The sequence below is a fragment of the Cyprinodon tularosa genome, unplaced genomic scaffold (assembly GCF_016077235.1).
Source record: "Cyprinodon tularosa strain WSP-4 unplaced genomic scaffold, ASM1607723v1 ctg236, whole genome shotgun sequence".
Lineage (NCBI taxonomy): Eukaryota > Metazoa > Chordata > Actinopteri > Cyprinodontiformes > Cyprinodontidae > Cyprinodon > Cyprinodon tularosa.
Window position 1 is genome coordinate 748,511 of NW_024038883.1, and position 25,643 is coordinate 774,153.

A 25,643-nucleotide genomic window follows, 5' to 3' on the forward strand; every position below is an offset into this window, starting at 1 on the left:
ATGTCTGCTTCTGTCTCCTTGAACCCCAGTGGGCCTCAGCAGATGGCCGCTCACACTGAGCCTGGTTCTGCTGGAGGTTTCTTCCTGTTCAAAGGGAGTTTTTCCTCTCCACTGTCGCTACAAGCATGCTTAGTGTGAGGGATTGCTGAAGAGTCAATGAGTCGATGCAATCAGCTGGTTTTCCTTAGATAGAAAACTTTGAATCAATCTGACTGGATGATCTGGTGAACTGGAAAGTGACCTGAGATGACATGATGTAAATTGGAGCTATAGAAATAAACTGAATAGAATAGAATTGAATCAATCGCTTAGAGCTGCTTACAAACCTTTAAAAGTCAAGAGTCTGAAAAGTGATATTTGGTAGTCAATGACGACACGCATCACATGTCAACGGTTTGAAGACTTTAATGTTAGTTTGCACCAAGGGCTGAAAATAAATACCCACTCTGACAGAGAATAGTTTTAGCTTTAAGACAAAGTGTAAAACAAAAAGTGTGACATTTGATTTCTAACCTCATGTTGTGCTCGTTTAAAACAAGAAAACATTGTAAACACGGTAAAAATGTTTCAGGTTTATTTCAATAAACCAACAATTTCCTCTTTTTTTTTTTTTTTTTTACAAACAGGTCATTTTACCACAGTTTTAAAAAAGGCTGTTAGTAGAACACGGTTCAGTAAAAATCCCCTCTGTGCTTTAAAAATGATTTCCTCACTTTAAACGTGCTCAATAGAGATGGGAGTAAACTGGTAATCTGAATGTTTGGCACCGCCCCCCCAGATTAAATGTTCATATAATCTCCACCTCTGGAAGAACTCCTCTACAGACGGACGGACAGACAGACAGTTACATCGACGCAGCAGCAAAATAAAAACAAAGACGTCCCACAAAGACTTTATCTTTAAAAACAATACATGTATAAATAATCTCTCTTGTGATTGAGTTGAAAATAGCCGCGATCAAATCCCTCGGTATCCCACGGAGACGCTGTAAAACATCTTAGACAAAATACTGCAGATGCATTTGTTCCTTTACAGAAAATAAACGTGTCATCTGAATGTTTAAAGCTTATTTTATCTATCAGGCCACAGAAATTCCTGCTCCCAGAAACGGGTGAAAGAAAACAGCAGCTGGAGCCACAGGTGGGTGTAGTTCTCAACTTTAGCCAGCAGAGGGAGACATTCTTAGATGGAGTCCTGATTACGGGGCTAACCTGTACGTTTGGAGTCGTTTCATGGCAGAAACCACCGGAAGATAAAAAAATAACCTGTTTGCTACAAACCGAGCACCAAATTTCATCAAACATGTGAATGAATTCCAGTTTAAAGTGTTGAACGAATTCCCAGACGCGCGGGATGGTTTCCCACCGGATGAAGGTCGGCTCTGCTGTAGAGCTCCTGCTAAACTCCAATCCTCCTGAGAACCATCAGACGTTAGTCACGCTGCTTGGCGGATCGTTCGCTGGCAGCTCTTCCTCCTCGTCTTCGTCCGCACTCAGATCCAGCCGCAGGTTGTCCAGGGTCTGCCGGATGCTCAGGTTCTCCTTACGTCTGGTAGAAACACAGAAAGCTTCATTCATTTCACATTTCTCAGTCTGAAGCTGAAAAAAACCAACATATATTCTAATTTTCCTGTTTTTATCATGTTTAAACCACAAAACAGACATCTTAGAAACTGCGTTTTGTTTTAACAGTGTAATAATGATGGAGTCAGACAGGGAGGAAACCAGTGGCTACATCCAGTCGATTGGAGTTTAAATATCTAAAGTCCTTCATCCCACAGAGAGGCTTCCTAGAGATAAAGATGGCAGCATGCTGAGATACGCTGCTGAAGATTCTCAGTCATCCAGGTTATTTCAAAAAAGTCTGAAGACGTTTCTCTTCCATCCAGGAAGATTTTTCAATCCAAAATGTCAGAAATAGCGTTTAGTTCCAGGTTTTATCCAGCAGCCCAACAAAGCCTGGTTTTAGTTTAGAAAACATGCAAATAGAAACGGATGAACGGGTCGACCCCTTTGGAATGGGGGTCGTTTGGCTTCTTTGTTAGCCTGCAATGCCCCATACCTGTCTATGTCTCTACATGTGAAATCAGAATGAGAACTAAAAAAACAAAACAAAAAAAACTGATAAATTCAGCAGTAAAAATTAATATATTTGTTTTTATTTGTTTTGAAAAAACATTTAGCAGATGAAAACGAAAATTACTACCGTAACTACGGTTCTATGAATCCCGGATGACCGCCAGAGGTGGTGCTTCAAGCACTGAATGATCATTCATGCGCATGCGCAGGTCGAGTATTAATGACAACAAAGTCAGCTGTGACCTGCCGGGGACCCACGTGACTATATATAGTCACGTGGCACCCGGCAATCAATCCCTCAATCTTCTCGCGAATGCAGAGATTCCGAGGGACCAAGCACTCTGGCGGTCATCCGGGATTCATAGAACCGTAGTTACGGTAGTAACTTTCGTTCTATTTCATCCCTACTGACCGCCAGAGGTGGTGCTTCAAGCACTGGATGACTCATATCAACAAGGTCACGAGGAATCAGCAACATTCAAGGAACAACGACTACACCACCCACCTAATGTGATGTAGAGGCATGCTGCTCGAGGATTCCCTGAAGCGGATGGGGCGCAGCCACATTCACCCTGTAGAACCGAGTAAAGGTACTAGGTGATTTCCAGGAGGCCGCACGGCATATAACATCCAATGGCACCCCAGTCATAGCAGCAAACGATGTCGACATGCCCCTTGTAGAGTGGCATTTCACTCCCGCCGGCAGTGGCCGGTCCTGCAAGGCATAAGCCTTGGAGATCAAATCCACAACCCAGTGTGCAAGTCGCTGCTTAGAAAGTGCCTGACCCTTCCGTGAGCCAGCGTAGCAAACAAAAAGGCTATTTGTCTTCCGGAAGGATGCCGTGGCATTGATGTATGTCTCAAGGGCACGAACAGGACACAGTGGTTCAGAGGGACTTCCGGAGTCAAACCGGGCAAGATGGAGAGGCTGGGTGCTGCCTGCTGGCAGTGATACCTTAGGAATAAATGCTACGTCAGCCCACAGTGTAACGCCTGAGCCATCAGGATTCCACCGGCAGCAGGGTTCGGCTATCGAGAGAGCCTGTAACTCCCCTACACGTTTTGCAGAAACCATAGCTAAAAGGAACGCAGTCTTCAGTGAGAGCCATTTGAGGTCCGCCGACGCCAGGGGCTCAAATGGGAGGGACCGAAGAGCCTCAAGCACAAGAGAAAGGTCCCACGCCGGTGCCACAGGGCGGTTGGGTGGGTGCAAACGCCGAGCACCTCTTAAAAACAGTACAACATCCTTGTCTCGGCCCACAGAACAACCATTCAGCCCAACATGCCAACAGGAAATGGCAGCCACATACACCTTTAAGGTAGATGGAGACCGTCCTTGATCCAGCAATGCCTGCAGGAAGGTCAGTATGTCAGAAACTGAACACTGCACCGGGTCCTGCCCTCTATCATGGCACCAGGTCGCAAAGACCGTCCACTTGTAAGCATAGACAGCTCGCGTGGACGGCGCCCATGCATTAGCCATTGTATGCCCTATGGACCCAGTGTATCTTGAGAAGGTGGACCCCGGCCTTGCAGGGGCCCAATCCAGAGCTGGAGCCGGTCCGGTTCGGGGTGCAAGATCTGACCCCCCATCTGGGAAAGAAGATCTCTCCTGGAGGGGAGACGCATTGGCGAGCCGGAGCTGAGCTCGCACAGTAGAGGAAACCAAGTCCTCGCTGGCCAGTAGGGGGCCACCAGCAGGACCCTGTGCCCCTCCTGACGTACCCTGAGGAGAGTCTGAAAAAGTAGGCTGAATGGCGGAAAGGCATAAAGGAGGGTCCGGGGCCAGTCGTGTGCCAGAGCATCGTGGCCCAGAGGACTGCTGTTGTCCAACGAGAACCAAAGGGGACAGTGAAATGCGTCCCTTGAGGCAAAGAGGTCCACGTCCGCCCTGCCAAAGACCTTCCAGATGCACTCCACCACCTCTTGGTGAAGCTTCCACTCCCCTGGAAGCGGCTTCTGACGGGATAGAAAATCTGCTGGCACGTTCTCCGGCCCTGGGATGTAGGCTGCTCTGAGGCTGGCTATGCGTGGAGCTGCCCAGGTCAGAAGCCGTCGAGTCAAGCACAACAGTTTCCTTGACCTCGTTCCCCCCTGGTGGTTGATGTGAAAGACCACTGTGGTGTTGTCTGACCTCACAAGCACGTGCTTCCCCCGCAAGCCTGGAAGAAAGCTCTGAAGAGCCAGAAGTACAGCCTGTAACTCCAGGACATTGATGTGTTCCCTGCCCTGCCGCTGGGACCATGTCCCCTGTGCCATTTGACCCCGCCAGGTTGCACCCCAGCCCGTGGAGGATGCATCTGTAAACACAACTTCCCGACGACACGGGAGGGAACCAAGCGGGACCCCTGTGGTCATAAACAACCTCACCCTCCATTGGGACAGAGACTGAAGACACTAAGGCCCCACCCGAAGTCTTCGGAGACGATGAGTGTTCCGTGTGGGATCCAGATTCAAGCTGTTCAACCACATCTGGAGGGGCCGCAATGACAGCAGCCCCAAGGGCACTACGGCGGACGCAGCTGTAAGCATGCCCAAGAGTCGAAGATACCGCACAAGAAGCAGCGCCATGCCGCGCCTGAATTCCGGGAGCACGCTCAATATACTGTCCACCCGCTGGGGGGACGGGCAAGCAGTCATTGAGATGGAATCCATGGCAATGCCCAGGAAGACAGTCTCCTGTGAGGGAGTCAGACTGCTTTTCTCCATGTTCACCTGCAAGCCCAAGCATCCCACATGATGGAGCACTAACCGAGTATCTCGAACCGCCTGGTCCCACGTCGCAGCACAAATGAGCCAGTCGTCCAGATATGGGAGGATCCTCAATCCCTGTGCCTGCAGAGGAGAGAGGGCCGCTGCAACACATCGGGTGAACACCCTGGGGGACAGTGAAAGTCCGAACGGGAGGACCCTGAACTGGAAATGTCTCCCTTGAAAAGCAAAACGAAGAAACCGCCAATGGGGCGGAGCGATCGGAACGTGAAAATAAGCATCCCTGAGATCTATGGAAGTTAACCAATCGCCCGGGGAAATCGCCTGCAACACTTCCTTGGTGGTCAGCATATGAAAGGGCATGGCCTTCAAGTACACATTCAGGCCTCTGAGGTCCAAGACTGGACGCAGGCCCCCGGTCTTCTTCGGAACCAGAAAATACGTGGAATAAAAGCCTCCTGGATCCAGCAGGGGGTCCACAGGCACTATAGCACCCTTGGCCAGCAAGGTGCAGATTTCTTGGTTCAGTGCCTGTGCCTTCACCGGGTCGTGGATCACAGTCATCCTGACCGGGCCAGGGATAGGTGGCCGGCGGCGGAATTGAAGACGGTACCCCCGGGACAGGGTGGACAACACCCACAAGTCCGGGGTGTGGGCGGGGTGTGGGCAGCCCAGAAGCTGAGCTGTTCCGGGGAAAAATAACCGACCGCCGGCCCTAAGGCATCATCTGCGTGTCCCCCGGCCCTTCGAAGGCCCGGGAGGACGCCGGCCAGACTGCGCGGCTCGAAAGGGATGAAAGGACCTTGTCCCAGCCTGGTCTCGAGCTCTGTTCCTCCGATCTAGAGCAGGTCTCTGGACCGATCTCTGACCTGGTAACAGACCCTGGGGCTCAGTGGGAGAAGGAGAAGGCACTGAGGACCTCCGTGAAGGACCCGCAGCTGCCCAGGTGCTTACCGGCTGGCGATCACGTCTGTGAAGCCCTGCCAGCTGTTGCCTCGTTCTAGAGGCCTGAGCCGTACGGTCCAAGGCGTCCAGTGCCGCAGAACCAAAAAGCTCCCCCGGGACCACAGGCAGGGCCCGGAGGGTCCTCCTGCAAGGCTCAGTTAGTGGTGACTGCGCCAACCAGACCTGCCGGCGAGCATGAACCAGTGTGGAGAGTGTGCGTCCAAGTTCCCTCGTCATAAGAGCAAAGGCCTGCAGAGATGCATCAACCAGGCCTTGCGTGGCATGATCCAGCGGAACAGATTCCAAGGAGGAAGACAGGGCCAGCATAAGATGGGAGAGAGAGTTCCCAATCCGGTCCATGCGGGCCCCAGAGTCATAGGCCTTGCAGAGAAGGTCGTCGGTAATACGGCACTGAGGACGCGGACAACGGGCATTGGGCCGCAAGGCCTCATCAGGCGGGATTATAAGAGAGGCAATGCCCGGTTCCACCGCTGGCATCTGCCCTAAGCCAACCTTGGGTGCCTCCTGCATAGCTGCCAGGACCCTGCCATCCGTCGTCAGACGTGAAAACGCCTTGGTGTCTGACCAGCAAGCATGCAGTTCCCGCACATACTCCGCCAAGGGAGGAACCACAAAGGCAGTCTCTGACCTACTGCGCCTAAAGAAGGCGCTGGAAGCCGCAGGCTGGGCCTGAGGAACACTAATTTGTAAACGGGCAAGAGCCGTTCGAATAGCGGATGTCACAGACTCCCCCGTATCCTCCTGGGAGGCAATGGAGTCCGACCCAGAGGCCCCGGAGCCCAGCTCCGGAAGGTCCTCACAGAAATGGGTGCCAGAGGCCGCCACAGAAACAGCATCGTCGTCATTGACTGACGTTTCATCCTGCTCGGTAGGGAGAGCCGTGCCACGATCACCAGCAGTCTGAAAGGACTGGAGGAGGGCTTTCATTTGGGCCAGCTCAGTAGTGAGATGATCCACTCTCGTGGACAACCTCCTTGCATCGGTCCGTCTAGCACGCTTTGTCGGTACCGAAGGTGCAGCCACGGTAGATCGTTTGCACACCGCTTTCTCCATCGGCAAACGAGCACGCGGCGAAGCGCCCGCCCAGTCGGTAGGCTGCTCCAGTGCAGCCAACCGATCCAGTCTGACCGACCGGGGCATGACGCGACAGTTGGGGCAAGCGTCATCTGACAGCGCCTCCCGGAGATGTTCCACACCGAGGCAGGAGGGACACAAGTCATGCCCGTCATCGGGCTGAAGTGGAGCCAGACAGGTCGAGCAACATAAACTATCCAGCATCATACTGCTGAAAGGCGTGATCAGCCCGCTACCAAGGACAAGTCAACACGAGCAGGAAACGCTACTGGCGACTCGACTATTAACTAAAGATGAACTCAGCACGAGCAGAGACGCCACTGGTGAGTTTAGGCAAACAAACTATAGAAGAACCCAACGCGAGCGGAAACGCTACTGGTGGGCTTAGGCAAACAAACTGAAAACAACTCAGCGCGAGCAGAAACGCCACTGGTGAGTGTAGATAAACAAACTATAGAAGAACCCAACGCGAGCAGAAACGCTACTGGTGGGCTTAGGTAAACAAACTGAAAACAACTCAGCGCGAGCAGAAACGCTACCGTGAGTCAAAAGAGCCACAAAATTAACGTGGCAAATCAAAGCGAACAGTAAACTACTGCTGAGAAAAGAACGAAAATTTACCAGTCACCGCAGATCTGGTAAGGTGAAAGCAGCTTGTGCAGCCCCTGGAGGGCGAGACTTACCCGCAGCTCCGACCAAACCCGGTCACGGGGCTACCAGCAACAAGCAGCCAGGAAACTAGTGGTATACACAGAAGCAAGCAGCTTCACACGACCACACTCCTGTACTCAACACACCTGCGCGCGAGAAGAACAAAAGGGATTGATTGCCGGGTGCCACGTGACTATATAGAGTCACGTGGGTCCCCGGCAGGTCACAGCTGACTTTGTTGTCATTAATACTCGACCTGCGCATGCGCATGAATGATCATTCAGTGCTTGAAGCACCACCTCTGGCGGTCAGTAGGGATGAAATAGAACTAGCATCCTACCTCATTAGCACTGAAGCTATCACCTGTTTTAACAAAATAATTAGTAAAACTGAATATTTTCAAGAAAAAAATGAAATAGATCCAAAGGAGCTATCAGTAACCGTGTTCCAGCGCAGATCATCGTTAGAATTTCTTTGAGTATTATGTCTTCGGTAGAAACGGGGACCAGGACAGGATCTACAGGGGCCCTGGCCCCCGTTGGCCCCCATCTAGAACTGGCCATGCTGTTCCGCCTTACTTGCTCTGGAGGTGCTGGTCCATCAGCTGCCTCTGCAGGCGGCCGGTCGTCTCCCTCTCCTCGGTCAGCTCCCTCTGCAGGTGGCGGAACTGCGCCTCCTTCCTGGTGGCCTCCTCCTCCACCTCGTTGAGCTGCCGCTTCAGGGTCCGGATCCTCTGGTTCATCTGCAGGACCAGGAGAACCAGCTGGGTCAGTTCTGCCATTTCTTTTCGTTTTAAAGCGTGACTGATTTAAAAAGCGTGTGGAAGAACCAGGAAGCGGTTCATCTAGAAACCAGAGGGGTTCAGCGCTCTGCTGCCCCCAGTGGAGGAACCCTGCAGCAGCGTCTTACCAGCTCCTTCTGCTCGGTGGCGATCCGCTGCTCCTCCTCCATCTGGTCGTTCAGCTCGTTGATCTTCCTCTCCAGTTTACTGATGGTGTTGCTCAGATTTGCTTTGTTCCTGCAGAAACATGGAAGCAGCCATGACGCTCTGCAGGGCGTCTCAAACTCCGCGTGTCTGTCTGGAATCGGGCTCACCTCTCCTCCGCTCTCAGAGCGCTCTCCAGCTCCTTGGACCGGGTCTCGGCTCGGGAGACCACGTCCTCCTGGACCCTGGAGCTCTCCAGGTCCTCCACCTGCAGGCGAAGGTCTCTGATCTGCACGGACAGATCCAGACATTAATGCAGCTTCCATCATGCCAGCGGGGACGGCGAACACTGCCGACGCCTCTGGGAGGGTTACCTGTCTCTCCATGAAAGTCTTCTCCATCTCCAGCTGGTCGCTCAGATCTTTCTCCTGAATCAGCTTAAGCTGCAGCTGCTCGGTCTGAAAGCGGAGGCGGACAGGTTAAAGGCCCGGTTCTGGTCCAGATGGTTCTTCTCCTCGGCGAACATCTCCTACCTGCTCGATGGCCTTCTTCTGCTTGGCGGCCCACCGCCGCTCGCTGTCCTGCAGCTCCTCCAGTTCGCTCTCCAGGTCGATCAGCTTCTCCTGTTAGTGGTTAAAAACAAACTGCTTCAGTTTATTCTAGAAGTTACAGGAAGGGGTGTTTTCAGGGTAAAGCAGCTGATCGTTAAACAGGATTAGCCTCATTAATGCCTCATTAAGCCAAACTGATGGTTCACATTCTGATCAACTGGAGGCTCCTTCACGCAGTCAGGCTTTCATTCAGGGATAAAAACAAACTTTTTAAAGGAAATGTTCTTAAAATGGGAGATTAACTCAAATAATGTTTAAAGATTGTTAGTCTTCCGGTACCTGAGCGGTTTTCAGCTGCTTGGTCAGGTCGTCCTTGGTGTGGTTGGTGGCCTGCAGCTCCAGGGTCAGGTCGTCCACCGTCCTCTCCGCCTGCCGGACCTGCAGCTGCAGTCGCTCCCTCAGCTGGATCTCGTCCTCCAGGCTGCGCTCCTTATCGATCAGCTTTCCAGAGACCTGGACCCAGACAGAAACCCACGGAGAACCTGAAGCTCCGGCGGGACGGCCGCGCCCCCCCCCCCTGCTATGACCTCCACTGACCTCTCCCTGCAGTTTGCTGACTGTTAGCTCCAGCCTCTGGATCTCCTGGTCCTTCTCCAGAATCAGCTCCTCCAGCTCATCCACTCGGTTCTGGGCGTCCTCACGCAGCTTGTGCTGCAGGTTCAGTTCTGCCGAGCTCTGGGTGGAGATCTGCAGCGCCTCGCCGAGCTAAAAACATCCAGAAGATCAGCTGCTGTCCTGCAGGACCCGGAGCTGCACCCTGAGAACGCTCCTGTACCTCCTCCTCCAGCCTGAGGATGGTGCTGTTGAGATCAGCTGTCCTCTTGTCTCGGGTTTCTTTGTCCACCTCCATCTCCTCGATCTGCCTCTCTGCCAGCCACAGCTTCTCAGCCAGACCCTTGGCGTGCTGGTTCTGCTTCTCCATGTTCTCCTGCAGGAAACATCAGAGGAAAACATCAACCTTCTGCTTCCTTTTCCTGAAAACAAGCAGCGTCACATTCTCTGATCCTCAGACGCATCCGCCGGACGCTTCAATGGAAGCTTAACGTCCAGCTGATAGATGACCGCCAGCTGGGATCTAAGACGAATGGAGCCATTTCTCCTCTAGCCAGGGAGTAGCCAGGAGGCAGCCAGGAATCAGCCAGGAAGTAGCCAGGAGGCAGCCAGAAGGCAGCCAGGAAGCAGCCAGGAGGCAGCCAGGAAGTAGCCAGGGGGCAGCCAGGAGGCAGCCAGGAAGTAGCCAGGAGGCAGCCAGAAGGCAGCCAGGAGGCAGCCGGGAGGTAGCCAGGAGGCAGCCAGGAGGCAGCCAGGAAGCAGCCAGGAAGCAGCCAGGAAGTAGCCAGGAAGCAGCCAGGAAGTAGCCAGGAAGCAGCCAGGAAGCAGCCAGGAAGCAGCCAGGAAGCAGCCAGGAACCAGCCAGGAAGTAGCCAGGAAGTAGCCAGGAAGTAGCCAGGAAGCAGCCAGGAAGTAGCCAGGAGGCAGCCAGGAAGCAGCCAGGAAGTAGCCAGGAAGCAGCCAGGAAGTAGCCAGGAAGTAGCCAGGAAGTAGCCAGGAGGCAGCCAGAAGGCAGCCAGGAAGTAGCCAGGAAGTAGCCAGGAAGTAGCCAGGAAGCAGCCAGGAAGTAGCCAGGAAGCAGCCAGGAAGCAGCCAGGAAGTAGCCAGGAAGCAGCCAGGAAGTAGCCAGGAAGCAGCCAGGAAGCAGCCAGGAAGCAGCCAGGAAGCAGCCAGGAACCAGCCAGGAAGTAGCCAGGAAGTAGCCAGGAAGTAGCCAGGAAGTAGCCAGGAAGTAGCCAGGAGGCAGCCAGAAGGCAGCCAGGAAGCAGCCAGGAGGCAGCCAGGAAGTAGCCAGGGGGCAGCCAGGAGGCAGCCAGGAAGTAGCCAGGAGGCAGCCAGAAGGCAGCCAGGAGGCAGCCGGGAGGTAGCCAGGAGGCAGCCAGGAGGCAGCCAGGAAGCAGCCAGGAAGCAGCCAGGAAGTAGCCAGGAAGCAGCCAGGAAGTAGCCAGGAAGCAGCCAGGAAGCAGCCAGGAAGCAGCCAGGAAGCAGCCAGGAACCAGCCAGGAACCAGCCAGGAAGTAGCCAGGAAGTAGCCAGGAAGTAGCCAGGAAGCAGCCAGGAAGTAGCCAGGAGGCAGCCAGGAGGCAGCCAGGAAGCAGCCAGGAAGTAGCCAGGAAGCAGCCAGGAAGTAGCCAGGAAGTAGCCAGGAGGCAGCCAGAAGGCAGCCAGGAAGCAGCCAGCAGGCAGCCAGGAAGCAGCCAGGAGGCAGCCAGGAAGTAGCCAGGGGGCAGCCAGGAAGCAGCCAGGAGGCAGCCAGGAAGCAGCCCGGAAGTAGCCAGGAGGCAGCCAGGAGGCAGCCAGGAAGCAGCCAGGAGGCAGCCAGGAAGCAGCCCGGAAGTAGCCAGGAGGCAGCCAGGAAGCAGCCAGGAAGCAGCCAGGAAGCAGCCAGGAAGCAGCCAGGAGGCAGCCAGGAGGCAGCCAGGAGGCAGCCAGGAAGCAGCCCGGAAGTAGCCAAGAGGCAGCCAGGAGGCAGCCAGGAAGCAGCCAGGAAGCAGCCAGGAAGTAGCCAGGAAGCAGCCAGGAAGCAGCCAGGAGGCAGCCAGGAGGCAGCCAGAAGGCAGCCAGGAAGCAGCCAGGAAGCAGCCAGGAAGTAGCCAGGAAGTAGCCAGGAAGCAGCCAGGAAGTAGCCAGGAAGTAGCCAGAAGGCAGCCAGGAAGCAGCCAGGAGGCAGCCAGGAAGCAGCCAGGAAGCAGCCAGGAAGTAGCCAGGAAGCAGCCAGGAAGTAGCCAGGAAGCAGCCAGGAAGCAGCCAGGAAGTAGCCAGGAGGCAGCCAGAAGGCAGGCAGGAAGCAGCCAGGAGGCAGCCAGGAGCAGCTGCCAAGAGCTGTGAATGATTTTGGTGTGACCTAGAGACCTACCTCAGCATCCTGGATCTTGTTCTTCAGGGACTGCTGCAGGAAGTTGAAGGCGTACTCCTGATTGTTGGCCTCCACCATCATTTCTCGAGCTTGTCTCACCTCCATCTGCAAAAAAAAGGAGGAAACGTTGATCAGACTGGAACCCGCCTGCTCCTCGCTCCCCCGCTGTCTGACTCCTCACCTCCATCTGGATGTACTGCTCCTTCACGGCCTGGCTCTCCTTCTCCATCTCCATCATCTGCTCCCGGATCCTCTTCATCTCGTTGTTCAGCTGGGCGTTGGTCCTCAGCAGGTCCTCGTTGTTCACCAGCAGGGCGCGCATGTCGAACCTGCAGAGCAATGAGATGTTTGCTTCACATGGAGCTGAATTAAAGCCGTAAAGTCGCTTCAACAACGAAAAAAAAAACATTTTCATATAGAAAACATTTCAATAAATACTGTTTGGAAACTGAAACAAAAAAGATTAATAAAAAAAAAAGACATGAGGATGATGATGAGTTTAGGCAGCTGCTGCATTCAGGAACCGCTGGAATTAGAAGTGTCTGTTTATTGGATTGGTTTTGCTTCACTGTCGCCTCAAACACCTGGAAGTTTAGTTTTTTAAACTAATCCTTTAATAAATAACTTAAACTGTCCTGAAAGATTCCCAAACTACGGCTGCAGGGTCGTCGTATATAGAGGAGCGTCTAGCAGCCTGGAAACATTTAGCCAAGAACTTCATCCTAGATCCACCGACACGGACTTCCACTAACAGGAAGGATTAGGAGCAAAGATAAAAACTTCTTTGATGAAAATGCTTCCAGTCTGACCTGATCTGCTCCCTCTCTTTCTCCATCTCCACGCTCTCCGCCTCCAGGAAGTTGTTCCGCTGAAGGAAACAGAAAACATCGACGTTACCTTGAAGCCATCTTCAATCATCCTGGAGTGATTCTCTGCAGTCAGATCCAGTGTTTCTGAGATTTAGGCTTAGTCTTCAACACCAAATATAAAACTATTATTAGTTTTAATCTGTTTTAGGTTTCAAAGAAAAGAGAAGATTTACAATTTGTAATACCAACCAGATTCTTTCCCAGACTGACAGCTCTATCCTAGATGCTACAATAGCTGGGTATAGAATGCTGCCGTGCAGATCATCACTGCTGCTGGGCAGAAAACTTTGATTTATAGAATTCAAATGAACTTTTATGAATTAATGCCCTACTTTATAAAAAAATGTCTCACAAAATGTCCAATAAGGGAATAATTTTAGACATCCAAGGTTTCCATCCCAGAGACATTCCTGATCTACTATGAATTCTGCATTAAACACAGATCTATAAAATCTGCATTAGTCAGAAAAAGAAAAGAACAAAATTTTAACTTTATTTCTGATAATTAACCCCTCGGTTCCTGCTGCTCAGGGGTCAAAGCATATATATATATATATATATATATATATATATATATATATATATATATATATATATATATATATATATATTAGTGCTGTCAAAATTATCGCGTTATTAACGCGTTAACGCGAGGCCATTTTAACGGCGATAATTTTTTTAACGTGAGATTAACGCTATGTGGTTTTATGGTACAATTTTCCAAGTACATCCCGCTGCAGCCTGCGGGAAGGCGGGGCTATTTTCCCCCACTCTATGCATTTCTCACAGGCTTCAAGAGCGGAGCTCCTCAAGGGAAAAAGACGCTCATACACTGGATGACGCTAGTGCCTTTTCTTTAAGCCCCACCACCAACAAACAAATTGAGTGTCTGGTAACTAGTAGCAACCTGAAATACGCTGAGAAAACAGATTACTGAGGTGAAATGGAATCTGCTACGGCACTCTTGTTGTCTGTGTACGCAACAGGTCGGTATCGTGTGTGTGTGTGTGTGTCTGTGTGTGTGTGTGTGTGTGTGTGTGTGTGTGTGTGTACGTGTGTGTTCTCATTTTTGTTAAGAGGCTGAAAAGTAACTTTCTAGACTACCTCCATCTAGTGATGTCGGTCTATTGATTTTGATGTATTGATTGAAAATTGTTCATTATTATCTTGGTTAATTGACATCTAATGTTAACTCTACTACATTTTATAGCAGTAGGGTAAAATGCTTGTCTTTGTTCAAAAGACTGTATTAACTGTAAAGACTGTCTTTTACATCAGCCTGTTTTCAGGGCCTTTTTTTTGCCTACATATTTGTTATTTTTTGCTACATGCCTCCCCATCTTCTTGCCATATGTTTCTATGGCATAAATCAGTATCTGTGACCCGTTTTCATTTTTAAAAAAGAACATTGGCACAAACCTAGCCTGTATGTATTTCTTTGTATGTCATCGAGAGTATTTAAATGATTTTCAATCAGGAAAAAAATGTGCGATTAAAATGCGATTAATCGCGAGTTAACTCAGGCATTGATGCTATTAATCGCGATTAAAAAATTTAATCGATTGACAGCACTAATATATATATATATATATATATATATATATATATATATATGCTTATGTATAACTATAAATCCAGATAAAGAGATAATGACGTTATGCAAGGAATAACTATGGTACCAATATAGCAGTTTTGAGAATCAACTGGATGCAAACATTTTAATTGTTCTACATGAAATTCTGGATTAATGGTTTATTGGATTAAAATGTCCTCCATTAGAAGGAATAATGTCAGTGTAGCGCTGCTGCTGTCCACTAGAAGGCGCCATTGTTCCTTCATAGTCAGAGCCTCTCTGGTATTTGCAATAGAGGTAATCCCTCAGTGGATCAGTTCTAGAACAGAACCTTGAATGGATCCAGAGTCCGGTGTCAGACCAGCATACCTGTCAGACCAGCATACCTGTCAGACCAGCATACCCAGTCAGACCAGCATACCCTGTCAGACCAGCATACCCAGAGTTAACACCCATTTATCCCTTTAGTTTATTCCTTTAGTCACATACAAAAGAATGATTTACTTACTAACCTTTTGGTGTTTTTTAAGCGTATGTCGATCTGACATTAAATTGTGTTTTTTTTGTATGTGACTAAAGGGATTGACGTCCATTAGGTCGTTTAAAGTCTATTTTTCTAACAAAACTAAAGGGATAAACGCAAATCTGACGTTTTGCACACGCATGTTGACTATGGGTATGCTGGTCTGATGGGGTATGCTGGTCTGATGGGGTATGCTGGTCTGACAGAACTCCACTCCAGATTATTTCCTGTGTCTAATGGATCCCAGGATCCAGGATGAACTTCCTGTTAGTGAATCTAAACTCCTTGGATTCTCCTAAACGGCCCGTTTCCAGAGGAGTGGGTTTACCTTCTGACAGGCGTCCAGCTGCTTGGTCAGTTCTTCTATGAAGTCCTTCCTGTTTGGAGCTCCCAGCGTAGAGGACCGCATGCTGTAGTGAACCGGCGCCACCTGCAGGTGGAGAACAAACACTTAGAAGATGCTGCACCATCAGACCTGAATGGGGCCAGACCAGAACCTTCAAGCTGCAGCAGAACCTTCTACCTGCAGCAGAACCTTCTACCTGCACCAGAACCCTCTACCTGCAGCAGAACCTTTGACCTGCAGCAGAACCTTCAAGCTGCAGCAGAACCTTCGACCTGCAGCAGAACCTTCTACCTGCAGCAGAACATTCGACCTGCAGCAGAACCTTCTACCTGCAGCAGAACATTCGACCTGCAGCAGAACCTTCTACCTGCAGCAGAACCTTCTACCTGCAGCAGAACATTCGACCTGCAGCAGAACCTTCTACCTGCAGCAGAACCTTCTACCTGCAGCAGAACATTCGACCTGCAGCAGAACCTTCTACCTGCAGCAGAACCTTCTACCTGCACCAGAACCCTCTACCTGCAGCAGAACCTTTGACCTGCAGCAGAACCTTCAAGCTGCAGCAGAACCTTCGACCTGCAGCAGAACCTTCTACCTGCAGCAGAACATTCGACCTGCAGCAGAACCTTCTACCTGCAGCAGAACCTTCTACCTGCAGCAGAACCTTCTACCTGCAGCAGAACCTTCGACCTGCAGCAGAACCTTCGACCTGCAGCAGAACCTTCGACCTGCAGCAGAACCTTCGACCTGCAGCAGAACCTTCAAGCTGCAGCAGAACCTTCTACCTGCAGCAGAACCTTCGACCTGCAGCAGAACCTTCAAGCTGCAGCAGAACCTTCTACCTGCAGCAGAATCTTCGACCTGCAGCAGAACCTTCAAGCTGCTCGTTCTAAGGCCTGGTTTTGGGTTTGATAAAGTAAAGGAACTGAAGTAAGGGGCGTGGCTTAGAGAACCGTACTTTATGTGTGAGGGCGGGGTTCATGTCAGGCCTCCTCCTCAGTGTGTCGTAGGTGGAGAATCGGGTCCTGGAGGTGGTCGTCATGGAGCCGGAGATGCCGATGGGACTGGTGCTGCGACTGTTGAAGCTGTAGAGGTTGTGCTCTGAGGTGGCAGGAGAGAGTCCGCCCTGCCGCCGGAGGAAAGCATCCATCAGCATCCGTCCAAAAACGCCACATTCTTATAGGGAAACAGGAAGAGCTGCTAACCTTGAACTCAGACGCCCGGAACGGGGGGTGAAAATCCATGGAGAGGGTGTTGGAGTAGGGACTGTTGAACACCCTGGGGGGGCTGTCGATGGCGCCCACCTGAAACAGAGCAATAACCGTGAGGTTTGGCGTGGATCTGGGATCAAGCAGCACGGCGGCCATGAGCTCCATCAGCTGAATCAGACATGATTAATCAATTAAAAGGATGGATTGAAGCGAGGCGCTGTGCTCTGATTGGAAACGGTGAGACAGCCGGCGGACAAAGAAAAACCTTCAGTCTGTGTTTCTTCCAGCAGGCGGCGCTGTTCATTAACTGGAAAAGGAAAAATGACATTATGGTCATCCTGCTTGAAGCTTCGGTACCAAACGGGTCGGATCCTGAGGAGGTACCAGGCCCGTCAGGAGCTGCCCCAACTCTGAAGCTTATTTATAGAAATGTTAAACATAGAAAACATTTTTATTACATTTAGACCTGAACTCTATGGGGCGCCGTTTGTAAAAAATTAGGAGCAATCTTTAAGGTTATTTAGCGTGTTTTAAAATAAGGGGCTTATTTTCCTTCCAATTTAATTTTTTCACTAAGTCATTTATTCATTTATACAAATTTTACTTTGTTAAATAAATATTTAATTTAGGGCTAAATATTTAGTTTGCAAATTAAATATTTAGTTTTTTTAAATAAATATTTAGCTCCAAAATAAATATTTTTGCTAGCTTAGTGCTAGCTAAATATTTATTTAAAAAAACTAAATATTTAATTTGTAAACTAAATATTTAGTTTGCAAATTTAATATTTAATTTTTTTTAAATAAATATTTAGCTCCAAAATAAGTATTTTGTTAGCTTAGTGCTAGCTAAATATTTATTAAAAAAAAACTAAATATTTAATTTGTAAACTAAATATTTAGTTTGCAAATTAAATATTAAGTTTTTTTAAATAAATATTTAGCTCCAAAATAAATATTTAGCTAGCTTAGTGCTAGCTAAATATTTATTTAAAAAAACTAAATATTTAATTTGTAAACTATTTAGTTTGCAAATTAAATATTTAGTTTTTTTAAATAAATATTTAGCTCCAAAATAAATATTTTGCTAATTTAGTGCTAGCTAATTATTTATTTAAAAAAACTAAATATTTAATTTGTAAACTAAATATTTAGCTCCAAAATAAATATTTAGCTAGCATAGTGCTAGCTAAATATTTATTTAAAAAAACTAAATATTTAGTTTGCAAATATTTAATTTTTTTAAATAAATATTTAGCTCCAAAATAAATATTTTGCTAGCTTAGTGCTAGCTAAATATTTATTTAAAAAAACTAAATATTTAATTTGTAAACTAAATATTTAGCTCCAAAATAAACATTTAGCTAGCTTAGTGCTAGCTAAATATTTATTTAAAAAAACTAAATATTGAATTTGTAAACTAAATATTTAGTTTACAAATTCAATATTTAGTTTACAAATTAAATATTTAGCTAGCTTAGTGCTAGCTAAATATTTAGTTAGCAAATTAAATATTTAGTTTTTTTAAATAAATATTTAGCTCCAAAAGAAATATTTTGGTAGCTTAGTGCTAGCTAAATATTTAGTTTGTTAAATAAATATTTAATTTGGAAACTAAATATTTATCTCCAAAATAAATATTTAGCTAGCTTAGTGCTAGCTAAATATTTAGTTTGTTAAATAAATATTTAATTTGGAGCTAGATATTTATTTAACAAACTAATTGTTTTTCTAAAAAACTAATTTGAAAAATACTTTTTTGCAAAACTATTGATTCAACTAAAATGTAAACATTGAGGTATCCTTAGAAACATTTTCTAACTGTTTTGAATTAGTTTATTTTGAGTTCTTTATTGTGATTTAAATGGTTTAATCCGCTACTGACACAAACATCTTGTCTTTTACTAATAAATCAAATTTCCTACTAGTAATAAAATCATAAATAAAATAAAAATTCATTTTTATCAATCCTTCATTTCCAGATGAATTCATTCCGTTTGTCTGAAGTTTATTTTCTCTTTTCTCTTAAATCTCAGTCTGAATAATTCGGGCTCCTGTTGGTTCATTTTAAAGTTAAATATTTACTATTTCAGGAACCAAAGGATTTAAGTTCTATCTTTAAACGGAGAAGCAGAGCGTTTTTCTCCCAGCAGATGGCGCCGTTCACCAGCCGCTGCAGTGACCACCCAGCATCTGCTGGTCTTTAATGAGCCGGAGCTCAGCAAGCACACGGGGACAGTGGTCTTCCTCGCTCACCCTGTCTGAACCTGCGTCCCAGTCCCGCGAGGCCAGGGACTCCAGGGACCCCCGGAAGCTGTTGGTCCCCAGCCGGCCGGCCTCCCATCTGGACAGCCTGGGGCTGCTCTCCCCGGCCGAGCCGCCGCCTCCTGGACCGTTGGCCTCCCTGCTGCTCAGGCCGTTGGTTTTCAGCTCGTGGTTCATCAGCAGCTCATACTTTGGGTTGGGGGGGACGGTGGCTCTGGGGGTGGAGGGCTCCTCCTCTGACGGGCTGTCGGGCTGCTTGTTTGAATCGAATTCTGACTCCTGGAGGAAGAAGAGAGGATTCAGAGGGAGGCGGAGAAATACGGTGAAGGTTTGGAGGAATAAAGGCGTTTTATCAGATATTAGATAATTTAAAGGAATCGATCAGAAGAAGATTTAGAAAATTGAAGCAAACATGAAGATTTGAACCAAAGAGATTCTCAGGAGGAGCTGCAGAGATCCAGCCGAGCTCTGGCTCCCTGCAGCTCCTCCACATCCTGCAGGGTTAGCAGTTTGAGCCGTTTTCTATTTTCAGATGAAGGACTTTATTCTTTGGGACCTTCAAAGTGATTCAGGGATGATTTTCTAACAGCTTTGATCCGTCTGAAACATTTAATCCCATAAAAGACGTCAGAATGTTTGATGGAAGCAGGAAGAGAAAGTGAAACGGTTTCAGAGGCGATGATTGTTGGCGGGAAAATCAGATCAGAGGTTTGGAGCAGAATGATCGGAACGCTTCGACGGGGTCAGAGTCACATTTAGATTTTGCAAATCAGAGTTTGATGAAGCTGCCTGCCCCGCCGCCGTGACATCATCAGCCAGAAAGGGCGTCTGGATTCCTTGATTGGAAGCGGATCATCGGAGCGGATCTGATTGGATCCCTCGTCTCTTACCGATCCCATGCCAGAGTCGGCCATCGAATCTCTGCCAGACTCTGCCAGAGTCGCTGCTTTGTTCGCCGTCTTCTGGGCGCTGCCCTCTACTGGACAGTCGATCCTCGCCGTTATCTTGGAGGGTTTAACGGCCTTCTGCTCGTCTTCCCTGGATGGCGGCGCGCTGTCGCTCACGACACGCCGGCTGGAGCTCGGCGTGAAGAGACTCAGCTTAGGCTTGGGAGTGTGCAGCGCTTCCATGGAAACTGACCTTATGACCCGTCTGGGTCCAGAGTAAAGGCTCAGAGTGGAGGAGGACAGCGAGTACGGCGTCGGACCGGAGAACCTGCTGATCAGGCTTTGGACGCTGTCGGCCCGCCGTAGGTTGGAGCCGCGAGAGAGGCCGACGGCTGCAGACCTCTCCTTTGCTGCATCTTTACTGGGATTAGACTGGGAACGTACTGGGGATGACGGGCGATGCTGAAAAAGGTAAACAACAACAAATACCCCCAACAACAGACAATTAGACCTGGATTCTGATCTGATAAGAGTTCTGGGAAATATTAACCACCAATAGATTTTTACATGAGGCCAGTTTAATGTTAGCAGTTTGCTTCAGCGCTAACCTTCCCAGCAGCTAGGTTAGCGCTGGGAAGGTTAGCGCTGGAGCCACAGGTGCCTCAGTGGTCGATTGATGGACCCTTATCAGCATCTGGAGAACATCTGGGGGGGAAATATAGACCGAGCTCTCAGCTGTTAGGAAAGCAAACATCCAGCATTGGTGTTACGTATGCAGAGATACGCCAGTTACAACAAAAACCCCACAGCATGATGGTACCGCCTCCGTGCCTGAAAGGCTTAAAGCCTGGCAGCAGCTCCTCCACACATTCAGTGGACATCTTTTTCTGCTCCTACAGATTCATTAAGGATACGGAGTGAGTTTTCTTCCATTATTGTTGCAAGCAAAGAACATGATGGAAAAAATGGAAACATCTGAAAAATAATGGAACCAAATTCCCTCCATACTACTAAAATGTTTCACAATGAAAACAAAAAAATGGATGATTTAAGTGTTCATCAGACTTAAGGCATAAATGTTGCTTTATTCCACTTCATGATGTTAAAGAGATTTTTTATTTCTGGTATTTATCAGAGCTGTGAAACTGATCACCCCACAGTTGTTGATCAAGTCCCAGTGCTGTATCTGGTGTTTGTCAAAGAACACTACTGCCACCTACTGGTTAGTGACGTCACGCTGCGGTATCGGCTGTTGATCAAGTCCCAGTGCTGTATCTGGTGTTTGTCACAACGCGCTATTATCCAAGTCATCTTGAAAACATTCTTCTTCCAAATGTTGGCTACATATTACGGGTTTTTTCTCTGGCCAGAAGTTCGATGGCAAATCCTCCCTCTTCAAGTTGGCGATCCAACGACCAACCCGTCCGTGGAGGATCAGGAATCAGAAAGGTGGAATAACTCTTTTTTCCACTTTTCCCCGATGTATTCCAGCATCCAGCTGCCATGCACGTGGGCATTGTCAGTTTCACTATAGCTCTGGTGAATTTCAATGGTGAAGTCCTCTGGAAATCTTCAATAATTGTTGTTGATTGCAGATGTGTCTAGTAGTTCCCATTGATTTAGCTTGGAAAGCGGGGAGAATGGCGCTAGGCTTACCGCACCGTGACGTCACTGCTGGAAGATGGCAGGAGGGAGGGGCTACTATATTTGGGCAAAGATGGCCGCTCCCAGACTCAGTGATCGCGATGAAAATTATTTTTATTCTTTTACTGATTAACGCTAAATTCATTAAATCACTGTGAATGTATTAATTTTAGGTATAAATAATGATCTATTGATTATTCCTGCTGACGACTTTTCCTTTAATAAAACTTTCTTTAGCTCCATTAACTCTGCAGAATAAATTTGTGCTACATAAATTATCTGTAAGTGGAACAAACAGACAGTTTAGTCAGATGTTTTCTTACAAATAGAATCAAAATAAAATCCTAACTTGGATTAAACGTTTATACATCGGCGCAGCGACTGGATGCTACTGTTGCTAGCGTTAGCCGCCGCTCGCTACGTTATCGTCCAAAAATGTTCCTTAGATTTTAAAAACATCTCAGTAGAAGTTAGACTTCAGCAGTAAAAGTGTAAAAGTATCATTTTTAAAACGACTTAAAGTATAAAAATAAAAGTAATGTTAATTCCAGACGTTTTACTGCTCTACTTTAGTAAAGGAACATTTTCTCCAATTTTCTCCAATCCTGGATGAAAACTTCCTTAGACTTTCTTTTCTTAGTTTTATAACTAATGCTAACAGAGTCACATTGAACTTTGCATCATCTTATTTTGGTTTGTGGTGAGCAACTAGTTGGGGCAGCACCGAGTCCAACCACAGAGAAATTAATTATCTGGATGAAACTAATTATTTTGATGTTTTTATTTATTTTCTAATATCTACAGGCCAGAATGGAAATGAGCTTAAATGAAACAAAATAATGAGATTATTTTTAAATGTAAGGAGTAGAAAGTAAAAAGAAGTCAAATAATAATTACTGCAGTAAAGTGCAGATAGGCAGCATTTCTACTGTAGTAAATAAGTATTTTGTTATTTGAGTCGTTTGTGTTTAAGCGTTTATAATCTGACCAGAGCAGCAGAGGAAACGTCTCCTTGTTTAAAAGATGAAATTAAATTTCTGGCTGATTTTTGGACGGATCAGCTGAGCTGTGGAGGATAAACGCCGTGACCTGATGATGCTCGGCGCTCCCTGGTCTGTTTCTGTCTCCATGTGGCGTTCAGGCCGCGTGGCTGTCGATTGACACGACGCGTTCACTGCCGCGCGGATCCTGCCGTGTTGTGCCCTTCCATCCTGACATAAATCCCTCTTGAGAAACGGGAACATCTGCTCACGCATGAAAACATTCCCAGACCCCCCCGCCCCATAAACATGCAGCTTCCTGCTCTCTCACACTAATAAAAAACAACAACAAGCTATGAATGAATAAAAAACATTTCCTGATCCAAAGAAAGATGAAAATCTTCTCTGTTTTTGGGCTTTTGGCAGAAAATCGTCCTGTTGAATAAATCCAGCATTGATTAACGTTCATAACGAGGGAACTGATGCCACTTAGAGAAATGAAGTGGCCAACATCCAGGGGTTTAACTTTCCAGGCTCCGAGGTCCAAAGCAGCGACTGGCCTTAATCCGGGGCCTCGCCTGACCGCCTCCCCCAGGGACGGGGAGCTGAAGCAGGGCTGGGAGAGCAGCCAGGCTGGCTGGGAGGTTTAGGATCATGGCTAATCACTCTGGTATTAAACCGCCGTGGGATTAGCTCCAAGCTGATGACTTTTAAAGTTATTGTTTTTGCTCTGAGAGGTCAGGCTTCCTGAGCCCAGGAGAGCCGCAGAAAAGGCCAAAAACTGGAGGTTTGAAAAGGTTTAAGGAACTCTATTGTTTCTGCAATGGAGGGAAACGTTCAAGTTCTGTTCAAATGGAAAATAGAAAATCACAACAAATCTGGAACATTTTCTTCACAATATGGATAAAAAGAAATGTTTTCTACAAATAGGAAATGTGGAGTAAAACATTTTGAGGTATTTTTGTTCTAAACGAAGAGATAAGAATGATGAGTCACAGTTTCCTTCATGGCAGGAAGGGAAGGACGGCTGTTATTAGCAGATCCATCTGACCAGAGGAAGATAGATTAACCTAACAGGGAACGGCCCCGCCCACACAAAGTCAAAACGAACACGAAACGCTAATATTTTCCAGAACGTTTGTCGTAAAGACGGAGACATAAAATAAATGTGAGCGTCCACACGAATGCATGAAAACGCTGCAAAATGTATGCCAGGCCTGTAAGTGGCGCTGTGGTGCCAAAGCAAAAATAAGCGACGAAATGTTGGGCATGCGCACTAATATTTATACATGGTTGCCCTGCGGGTCCATTTTCGTGGTCAAATTCAGGTGCTGAACTATGTGGTCGATATTGCTCTGTTCTTCCTGGAGATATTCCAGAAGAAGAAGATTCTGTTGTAAGCCCGACAGCAGGGTGAGTAGCATGAGCAGCAACCATTCAACACAGTACGGCGCCATTGTTGCTGTGATACTGTGTCGCGCATGCGTGTTTAGAGGCGACGCTATGATGCATGCGTGTAAGAAAAAAAATGCGGTTAGAGCGTAAAGATGGAAACGCGAAAACGGCGTTTCAAAATCTTCCCACTCTGAAGGCTTAATAAAAAAAAGATCGTTTACAGACCCCCGAAACGCCGGCTTCATATGGATGAGAGGCTGGTTTGGTGAAAAATGTGTGCGTTTAGGCCAGGGTTTGACTTCGTGTGGACGGGGCCTGAAGCTGTTTTTCCTCCAGATGTTCAAGTGTGAGAAAGTTCTTTATGCAGGGGGTGGGTTGGTTCCCCTGGGGGGAGCGTGTGTTTTAGGATGTTGTAAGGTATAGATGCTGATGAAGATTCTCAGTCATCCAGGTCATAGTCATTCCGTAAAAGTTCAAAAAAATCCACTGGACTAGGTCTGAATAAATGTCAGACATTTTGAATTGAGAAAGCTTCCTGGAGGTGGAGAAACGTCTTCAAATCTTGGAAACCAAGTCCAGTGGATATTTTTGAACTTTTACGGAATGACTAAGGTATAAATGTTTGTGCTGAGGTTGCCTCAGTCACAGCTCTATCTCTCTGTCTGAAGAGGTTAAATACATTTAAACCTTTTTCTTACAAGCAATGCCTCAGCTTCCTATCTCCAGTCTACCAAATGTTAGGATTAATATTATTACTGATGATCTGTGAGTCTATTAAACCCTAATAATACCTGCCTGCTGCGTTTTCCCCAGTAGTTCCTCAGTCCGACTATATACAGCTATATTCTTCATTTTGTACGTGGCAAAGTATATTATATGTTGATAAGGCTGGAGCCATGGATGCCTCCTCATCTGCAAACGTCTAGAATGTAATGATGTCATGATTTGGCAGATTAGTGTATAAAATGCTTCCCTAACTGTGAATCTGTAGCCTCGTGAGACCATCCTGATCTCGCGAGCTTTCAAGGTTTCACTCGCAGATCAGTCTGGAGACTCTCCATTAAAGAAAACTTGGAGCCGTTCACCAAACGAACGTCCAATCAGCGTTGGCTTTGAGGCAGGTTGAGGTGTGACGCAACGAGAAGCGCGACAGTTCAGTCTAAAGAACATGGCGGCTTCAGCCGATGAAACTAGCGTTAGCGTGGCTATCGAGCAAGTTTTATGGGAATTACAGAGTATTTCTTCACTGAAAGAAGAGCAAAACACTGCTCTGGAGGCTTTTCTCAGAGGAAAAGATGTTTTTGCTCTTCTCCCGACTGGTTTCGGCAAGAGTTTGATCTATCAATTGGCTCCTCTTCGTCGTCGCTCTGTTAGTACGCCATATGCTTCGTTGATCTGATTGGTTTATTTGGCCCGTCTATCACCAACATAGGCCAATCAGCTAACCAGTATTTTCGCCCCTTCCCAAAATTACTTCAACGGAAGGTTTCCAGATGGATATTGCCTACTGGGGGGGTTACCATTAGGCAATACTAGGCAGTTGCCCCCAAGTTCCTGGGGGCCATAAACTCTGTTTCCATGTATGGTTAATACAACTATTCCTTATTCCTTATTGGGAGAATCTATTTAACCAGAATGGAGTCACTGTCCTCAGAACCAATGGAGAGTCGGCTCAACCGCAGCCGTCTTTATTAGTTCATAAACATCTTTAAAACAACTAAAATCAACAGTTATTGATTGAAGCGTGTGTTTCTATAGCAACCAGTCCCACAGTGACCTCTGCTATGGTCCCAGTTTGTTCTCACGCCCAGGATGGATCACTTTAAGCGCTTCTTAATTCAGCCCAGATTAAACCTATTAGATTAATAAGTGATTGAAATGATGAGATTATGCAGACAGAGGCTGAATGATGGAGCCCCCCCCCCCCCCCCCCCCCCCCCCCCAGCCTCTAACCACTTATTTACACCATTAAAGGAAACTCTGGATTAATGAATCAATTATTTAAGGGTCGGAAAAAAGCTGTAAG

General features: G+C 47.6%; 1 protein-coding gene across 1 annotated transcript in view; it reads right to left on the reverse strand.

Annotated features, from left to right (window-relative positions):
* Positions 1-389: 389 nt before the first annotated feature.
* The window catches only part of LOC119784873, an 80,776-nt gene continuing 55,522 nt past the window's right edge, over positions 390-25,643 (reverse strand). Inside the window, exons 8-24 of the mRNA XM_038287134.1 lie at positions 19,602-20,060; positions 18,703-18,990; positions 16,442-16,540; positions 16,195-16,362; positions 15,219-15,320; positions 12,735-12,793; positions 12,107-12,254; positions 11,926-12,030; positions 9,793-9,945; positions 9,555-9,722; positions 9,297-9,470; positions 8,940-9,029; positions 8,781-8,864; positions 8,577-8,695; positions 8,391-8,499; positions 8,060-8,223; positions 390-1,548 (exon numbers count right to left, since the gene is read on the reverse strand). Of these exons, the coding sequence (XP_038143062.1) occupies positions 1,425-1,548; positions 8,060-8,223; positions 8,391-8,499; positions 8,577-8,695; positions 8,781-8,864; positions 8,940-9,029; positions 9,297-9,470; positions 9,555-9,722; positions 9,793-9,945; positions 11,926-12,030; positions 12,107-12,254; positions 12,735-12,793; positions 15,219-15,320; positions 16,195-16,362; positions 16,442-16,540; positions 18,703-18,990; positions 19,602-20,060 (2,613 nt within the window). The 3' untranslated portion in view covers positions 390-1,424. The remainder of the gene's footprint in view (positions 1,549-8,059; positions 8,224-8,390; positions 8,500-8,576; positions 8,696-8,780; positions 8,865-8,939; positions 9,030-9,296; positions 9,471-9,554; positions 9,723-9,792; positions 9,946-11,925; positions 12,031-12,106; positions 12,255-12,734; positions 12,794-15,218; positions 15,321-16,194; positions 16,363-16,441; positions 16,541-18,702; positions 18,991-19,601; positions 20,061-25,643) is intronic.